This window comes from Myotis davidii, unplaced genomic scaffold (assembly GCF_000327345.1).
Source record: "Myotis davidii unplaced genomic scaffold, ASM32734v1 scaffold93, whole genome shotgun sequence".
NCBI lineage: Eukaryota > Metazoa > Chordata > Mammalia > Chiroptera > Vespertilionidae > Myotis > Myotis davidii.
In genome coordinates, this window is record NW_006292095.1 from 259,804 (window position 1) to 268,790 (window position 8,987).

At 38.2% G+C, this 8,987-nt stretch overlaps 1 protein-coding gene across 8 annotated transcripts in view; it reads right to left on the reverse strand.

The window, feature by feature from the left end:
• PSD3 (pleckstrin and Sec7 domain containing 3) overlaps positions 1–8,987 on the reverse strand; it is a 432,295-nt gene that overhangs the window by 184,575 nt on the left and 238,733 nt on the right. For all 8 annotated transcript variants that reach the window (XM_015565163.1, XM_006765503.2, XM_015565164.1 and 5 more), the window contains one exon: positions 7,341–7,430. In XM_015565163.1, coding sequence (XP_015420649.1) covers positions 7,341–7,430 — 90 coding nt within the window. The remainder of the gene's footprint in view (positions 1–7,340; positions 7,431–8,987) is intronic.

The following is an 8,987-nucleotide window of genomic DNA, read 5'->3' on the forward strand; positions in this document are numbered from 1 at the left end:
AGGTTCAATTCAGGTCATAAGAATCAACCAATGAATGCATAAATAAGTGGAACAACAAATTGATGTTTCTCTCTCTCTCTCTTGCTCTATTTTTCTCTCCCTCCCTCTCTCTCTCTCAAATCAGTAAAATCTATAATAATAAAAGCGTAATATGCAAATCAACCAAGGACCGTCCGACGACCATGCTATGACACTCACTAGCACTAGGCCAGCCAAGGCAGGAGCGATGTGATTGACTGGGGGGCCCAGCCATCACCCCACAATTTCCCCCAGAGGGAGGTCCAGGCCACTGGCTGGCAGGGCGATTAATCAGGGAGCTCTGCGATCGTCTCAAAGAGGGAGGCCCAGGCCACCAGCTGGTGGGGCAATCGATCAGGGGGGCTCCGTGATGGCCCCAAAGAGGGAGGCCCAGGCCACCCTCTGTGGGGTGATTGACGGGGGATACGAGGGACCCCACGATCAATGGCCCCAAAGAGAGAGGCCCAGGCCACTGACTGGCAGGCTGCAGAGGGTGGGCAGGGCCTCCTTCTGTGGGATGATCGATTGTGGGGCTTCTGGACTGCAAGAGGGCACAGGCCAGGTTGAGGGACCCCCTCTGAGTGCTCGAATTTTGTGCACCGGGCCTCTAGTAATAGTAATAAGAACAAGAATAAAAGTTCAGACTTTCTTCAGGCTGTGCCTGCTTCTTCCTCCTATAATTTTTTAGGAGTAATCTTTTGAGAATGCTGCTACCACCAAGGTAATTTTCTTGGACTTAAATCTGAACTTTCACTATTAAATACACACTTCTTTGTCTAAATTTATATGTGAAATATAAAAGTTAAAGCTTTCGAGATATAAAAAAATCTTGAGAGATGATTTGAGTTTACAAAGAAATAAGTGATGTTAAGAACGCTTCCAGTACGTAGACTGAAAGATCTTTAGAGACTATGTATAAAGTTTTTGCAACTTATTTCTTTCCCTTAGAATATTTTGCTTAAATGACAGTGCATGAGTAAGTTTGAGCGCAACAGAAAAACGAAACAAGCAGCTCTGGTCCAGGTGGGGAGTGGTGACAGGGAAGGGGTGGGCACTGGATACTGTGGACCACAAAAGCCTGAACTGAAAACCTGAAAATTATGGGCACAGCCCAATATCTTATTTCACATGGGAACTAAGGCACCACGAGGTGGAATTATCAAGACAGCCTCCGAGTCGAGTCACAGACACGAGAGCAGTGCTAAAAAAACAAGCCAACACTGAGCTCACTTGAATGCATTCTAGATGACACGATGCCAGCCGCTGAACACACATCACTGTGTTCATCTCCATAGTCACTCTTAGAAGAAGGTCTTATTACCCATGTTATACATGAGAAAACAGAAATGTGAAGTGGCCAGCCAAGGTAAAATATTGGGCTTGCTTTACATTTGGCCTCACAAGTCAAACATTAACTCAGAAGGAATTATTAGGGTTTTCGTACTTTTTATTGTTCTTCCACTCCACGTAGTTTAGAATGCAGGTGACAGAGAAAGGGACAGGGGGGCAATCTGGAAAAATAATTTTGCAAAATAAACTTTAACACTAAGCACAAAATAATTCCATTGCTAATATTTTTCCCTCAGTAAGATCACCACTCACATCCAAGCCACCATTCCTTTTCCGTGGATACCTGAAACATTTTTTTAACCGTTTTTTCTATTTCAAGTCCCATTCCTTACAAACAATTCTCCACAACATCCAGAGTAACAGGAATAATTTTTAAATAAATAGATTCATGTGACTTTCCAGTTTTCAACTCTTGAAAAAAACTCCCATTGCCTTTTTCTCAATACACCACTGTCTTTAATGCTGCTACACAGTTCTTTCTCAGCTGTTGATCATGACATTCAGCACTTTGAAAGAAAGGCCAAGAGCAGTAAAATTTCATTACACTAATTCTTACCTGATACATACTAGTCTCTCGCTGAATGAAGAGAAACTACCCCAATTTGCCTTTTTTTAAAATTGAAAGTTTTATTGAGACAATTGTAGATTCACATGCAGTTTGTAAGAAATTATAAATTTCTTGCACCTTTTACCCAGTCTACTCCAACAATAACATTTGCAAAACTACAGTGCAATATCACAACCAAAATACTGATATTGATAAAACCTATTTTTGCTTGGATTTCCCATTATACTTGTCCTCACTGATAATATTGGAAGCAAAGATGAATGAAGAGAGAGCAAACATAGAGGAGAATATTGTTTAAGGTCCTCCTTTTGGTAGGAAGAAAAGTAGGGGAATTGTCAGTGTTAAATGTCCAGTCTTCTCCCTGGCTGCAAAGGTCCAATCAGAACGGGAAATGGAACTCTGTTAGAGAGCCGGGCCTGCTTTGGTCTCTCTTTCTTCGAAGAATCACTACAGCTCTTGCTGTCACCATGTAAACAAGTCTTTTTTGGAGTCTGAGCTTATAAAAAATTGCTTATCTCTAAACCTTTAATGGCTGATTTTTTTTTTTTTTGCTTACCCTTATATCAAACTGTAATACACTTAAAAAGACTAATGGTTATGAGTTTGCATAGTATAATGTTATATTTCATACTTATGTTTCTTCCTTGTCCAACAAGACCTATTAATCTTTATTTAAAATGTGATTTTCTTTGTTGATCTTTTGTGTCTGTTTAAATGCTACCATTCTGGCTATTTTCTCCATTGTTTTCACAAATTATTTTTCTCTAAAAACAGCAAATGAAATAAACTTCATTTAAAACAAAACATATAATGCTTTCAGCCAAGTACATATATTAAGGAATGAATGCAGGTAATCTATATATACTTAGAAATTTCTTTTAAAAGAACCTTACCTAAGCTCTGTCCTTTGGGGAAGCAAGGGCAAACAAATGCATTTGAATAAGAACTTTTATTGGGATTCTACCCAATAAACTATGTAACAATTTATTTATCATTCCACTAATGGAATGAAGCATGCAAATTTCATTAAGCTGAGCATAATGATTTACATTTTTTCAATTTATCTGCCACTCTCCCCTCCTACCCTCAACCCAACTCTCTATTCACCATTAACTACAAACCTGAGAGTGAAAAAAACTTTCGTTTTTCCTTTGACTGCAAGCTAATTTCAAAGTTAATAAATTCCCAAGTAAAGGAGAGACGAGCAATTTGTACCAGAAAATTAAATTTGGAAAGAATATTGCAAAGTCAAACATCTAATCATAAACCTGAAAGGGTGGCATGTTACTGACTTGCCCAAGCAAGATTTATTTACCTTGCTTTTTAATGATTTCTAGTGAGACTGCCTTTTAACTGGAATTATTCTTAAAGCTACCTGTGTACTTAGATTTAGGAGGAGTTATGTTTTAAAACACTCTGCACATTGCATTGTTTGTTTTTTAGTTACAGTAGAATCATTTTGAAAGACTTAGGTGTTTTGTTTTGTTGTTCTGTCCTCTCTATCATTAAGATGATATAAATATTCTTAGAGATTATTTTAGCTATTTTTTTTTTAAATTTCCCCTTGGCACCTACTGAATTCAACTGCTGCTCAATGAAAAAAAGTAAAGACCTAACTATTGAGTAGAATAAAAATATTAAGGAGAACATTATTTGAGTATGAAATGGTAGGTGGCAATAAGAAAACTAGGATTTCCATGTTTCATTGCCAAAAGCCTCATTCTCCTCAAAATGTAATTCTTGTGCAGCCTGTAACTAATCTTCGATCCTATATGTCCCAATGCCATTTTTCACTGGCTTCTCGCTCTTATTACTAGCGCAGCGATTCTCAACCTGTGGGTCGTGACCCCTTTGGGGGTCGAACGACCCTTTTACAGGGGTTGCCTAAGACCATCGGAAAAAACATATATAATTACATATTGTTTTTGTGATTAATCACTATGCTTTAATTATGTTCAATTTGTAACAATGAAATTGGGGGTCACCACAACATGAGGAACTGTATTAAGGGTCGCGGCATTAGGAAGGTTGAGAACCACTGTACTAGAGACTCAGTGCACAGATTCGTGCACTGGTGGGGTTCCTCGGCCTGGTCTGCAGGGATGAGGCCGAAACTAGCTCTCCGATTTCCCCCTAGGAAATTGTGAGAGGGCGGTTCTCAGGTGATGCATACTAGTATCGGGCTCCTTCCTCTCTGGTTCCGGATGCATCACCCAAGAACCACAGCTGCCAAGTCACCGCAGCTCGGCAGCTCCTGTGTTGACCATCTGCCACCTGGTGGTCAGTGCATGTCATAGCTACCAGTTGGACAGTCGAACGGTCAAATGGTTGGCCGGTCACTTAGGCTTTTATATATATAGATTGTCTCTTCTCTTCATTCATGTAAGGTACCTATATAATGTTAAGAAAGACTTTATAAAACAAATGACTTTTATGGAGGATTCTTATGCCTCTTCTTTGGAACCAGCTAGTCTTTAGAGAAAAGGAAGCCATTAATAACAAGGATTAAAAATCTTACTACAATGGGAGGAAATGCTCAAGGTCAAAGTCTCAGATGGTTCATTTTAAAGAGCAAGAGAATATGTGTGTTTAGGCTAAGCAGGGATGGGGGACAGAGTTCTTGTCTGTGGACACTAATTATACTTGACCCTAGCAGTTGTAAAACTTCTTAAGGTTCAAGTACCTTCAGGAAGGGATGGTATCCCTTTCCAGTGCACTTCGAGATAGGTAACAAATAAAATAATATCAAACAAAAATTATAATGATTAAAACAACTAGATGAAGTGAGAACTAATGAAATCTCCCATTTCACAGATAAGGAAATCAGGAGATAAAGTTTAAATGAATTTGCTCACAGCCCTCAGTTAGTACGAGATGGGAGCTGGGATTAGAACCCAATCAGCATAGCTCCCTAATCCATAATCACAATCATCCATCTTTTGGAAAGTTCAGCCTCCAACCCAGAACTGGCCCACATTTTACATTCCCATCCCTCTATAGTCATGTCCTTAAGAGTTTTACTATTTATTAGAGAGTCTTAGGAATGCCTTATTAAATCTATCATAACCAAACATAGAACCTACCCTTCCCTTCTCCACCTTGTCCCCAATGATGCTTGAAGGCAAACTACATACAAGTATGGGGATGGGCAGGCCCCATAGAGCCATGAGACAGGCCAGATGTTTTGGCATATTTTATTGAATGGATTACTGTCTTGATGTGGTGAGGTCACAGGGAGGAGACGGGAGGGAAGGGAAAAGAAAGATAGAAGAGTGAAATAAAACAAAAATGGATTCAAGAAAACCTTTTCTTGCTGAAATCTGCAGTAAAATCCAGATTCCTACTAAAATGAAAAACTTGTCTTGGGTCAGTGTGTGGCTGGGCTTTGCTATGAAAGGAAATCAATATTTTACTTGACAACTTCCATGCTAAACACCACTGTCATTTTTCACTGCCATTTCACTGTCATCTTCTCACAGTAAATAAAGAATAGTATAACACACACTTTCTCCCCTGAGGTTTGTGAACACGATCTCGATTGTACAATGGCAACAAATCACCTGGCAAATTCTTGTCAGAGTAAATCAGCGAACATATGTTTACCCAAGGTGAACAGGAGCCACTGGACTGGATGGTAACTACATTTGCTTTCAAACAGCGCCATCCAACATGCTCTACAGCTGCGCAGTAATTTACCCACAGTCGCACACTACCATACAGCGGTATACCACTAAAATATAAAAGCTTCAACATGAAAAATGTTCTTGTCAATTTTCATTTCTGACATAACTGGATAAAAGCCTCACAAATCCTCCCTTAGAAAGACTCCATTATTTTCCATGCTAATGCAGTTAGACTGAATGCAGACTTGTTAACTCGTATCCACAGTATAGCTTCAAAGAACGTGCAGAACATATTCATCATGTCACAATCCAACACCTTTTATTTCCCATTCAGGATTGTAGCTTCAGAAATGGCAGCATTTGCTTTATTAAAAAACAGCTTTAAAAATACCTTCCTTAACAGATAGGTGGTTGCCAGTGGCAGGAGGTAGAGGAGTGGACAAAACGGATAAGGGGGGGTCAAAGGTACAAACTTCCAGTTAGAAAACAAAAGTCCCAGGGATGTGATATCCAGCATGGCGAGTACAGTTAATAATACTGTACTATATGTAAAGGTTGCTGAGAGAGGACGTCTCAGAAGTTCGCACCACAGGAAAAAAAAATTCTGTAACTATGTATGGTGACGAATGTTCAACTACACTTATTGTGACCATTTTGCAATAAATACAAATAGCGGATCCTTAAGTTGTCCACCTGAAACCAATATAAAGTTTGTATGCCAATTATACCTTAATAAAAAATGCCTTCCTTATATACTAAGCTGAAGCTACTTTCCTTCCTGGGTCTTTTTCATTATGTAATTTTTTAAAACGCTGCAATTAAAGTCAGAAAGACTAACAATCTCACTGTACTATATTTTTATAACTTCTTTCAGTTTCCACAGTATATATGTCTTGCAGAACTCTATTCTACATATTTTATATAGTTTAAAAGTCACATAAAACATAATGAAAGACATATTTTAACTGGTCCACTTCCATATTACACGATTCAAATGTGTCACCCTTCTTAGCAAATTCATTTAAAGAAACTGATTTCAAAAGAAATCTACATGTATACAAAGTTTTTAAAAAGGTTATAAACAAACAGAACTCTCTAAAAATCACATTTTCAACATACATATCTTATCCTGAACTTCTAAAATAGTCACATTCATGATCAATCACTGTGTTGTATTTGATCAAATGCACATCTCATTTATGCTTCTGTAGAATGTTATGATTTTCAAATTGTCTCCTTGAAAATAGCCTGGTGACACGGGAAAACACTCTGACTGCTACCAATGATAAAACCGAGTGTAAAACAATTCAGGCATTCTACACTTACTCAGACTTAATCTATTTCCAAAGACAACCTGAGTGCCTGTGGGACTAGGGGCTGAATACAGTCTGAACTGCTTCTAATACAGTCTGCACCTGCTTTTAGTTTCCGTAGTGAACATATCTTTGTGACTGCTCTCAAATTCCGACAGTCTGCTTATAAATATATCAAAAACTGCCCACCAATTATTTATATCACCAATTACTCCAAATCTACTTATTATGTCTGTATTATTGATTACAATCAATAAGTATAATGTGGACTTTTAGGGGCTATTAATTGAAGGGTACTTTGCATCAAGGACAAGACCCGGTGGAAACATCAACAGTAAAACCAAAAGCAAAAAAAACAAACAAAAAACAAAAATACTTATATGATCCTTAGCCTATTTTGGAGAGAAATATATGCATAAGAAAATATAAACCTAAGTATAGTTTAAAAACCAGTATCTCAATGCTTACTTTCAGTAGATCCTTGGAGAAATCACCACCCTCATTGACCCCTTGGAGGTTTGCAATGAACTCTTGGCAGGTCATCTTCTTTCCAATATTCTGGAATAGAGGCAAATAATACAATATAATGACATCTATGGAACTGAGATCCTTAAAAATGTGATTAAACAATGCAAGATTGATTTGTTGTTTCAAAGCATGAATATACACATATACCCCAATATATATGTATATATGTATCCATACACACAATACAAAATTATATGCTTAAGAAAAGCAGATGGTTTTTATGCTTTTAACACTGTCATTAAAATAGCAAAATTATGCCAAACCTTTATTTTAACCTAAGGAAAATATACATGCTACATTTATATAAATATGATATAATGTTGAATTTAATGAAAAACATGGGTACAAATTACATTTCTGAGCTGAACTCTGATAGTTATTTATTTGCCTTTTTATTTGTATTTCCTACATATTGTCAAGAACTGTGAAGGAGCTGAGATTTTAGTCTACTTTCAAGCTAACAAGTTAGCCTGTCACAATCTCATGAATATTGGCAGAAATTAAGACTCCTGGGTGAGAGGGAGGCACACGAATTTATTACAATAGGAGTAGCCAGAATATCAGCATATTCTTGCTACAGAGCAATGTGAGCAGGGCTGCTGACACCTGCACATGTAGTGCGCTGAGATATAGGAAAGGATCCCTGAGCTTTGGGAACCTGAATCTTTGTAATGGGCAGTAAGTTTCTCCCTTTGCTTTGAAGGGAGAAACCAGCCCTTATCTTCCAAAACTATAAGCAAACCTATCCAGTGGCTCTGGAGTCACTCTATCTTCCACAGCTGTTCACTATCGAAATAATCTTGAAAAACAGACCAGAACAAAGGCAACCAAAGCTTCTGTTCACAAAATAAAAAGCAAGACCCCCAAGTAGAACTGTCTCCAAACACATTTCCAAGCTGATTTAAGGATATGTTTGTTTGTTTTTAAAATAAATCACATTAATAAACAAAATGTAATTAGAAAATCTAAACCACAAAAGAGAAAAGACACAAGTTGGCTGACTGAGAAAACTAATAAAAATGCTACATATGACAGAGAGTCACCTCCTATGCCAGCTCTAATCAGCTGGTAAAAGGTGCCAATTGTGGAGGATTTGGAGGTTCTATCTGGACACCAAGAGAAACCTGTCTTGAGTGCAGGAGAGGTATGTAGAATAAAAACGAGCGGCACAGGCATGGGCTCTCTGCCGAAATGTGGTCTAACTGAACCAGAGTATACCAACATAGCATCCCTGCACACAACATGCATACAAATAAAATGCATGCTCTGCAAGACTATCCTATCTAATAAAAGAGAAACATGGTAATTGGCATACGACCGCTACCCTTCCCATTGGCTAATCAGCGAGATATGCAAATTAACTGCCAGCCAAGATGGCGGCCGGCAGCCAGGCAGCTTAAACTGAGCATGAGGCTTGCTTGCTTCAGTGATGGAGGACTGCAACATTCCCCGCCTGCCTTGCCGGCCTCTGAGCCTGCAGTTTAAAAAACACAGTAACTCTCTCATGGATGTTTCTGACTCTCTATCTCTCTCCCTTCCTCTCTGTAAAAAATCAATAAATTATATTTAAATAAAAAAATAAATAAA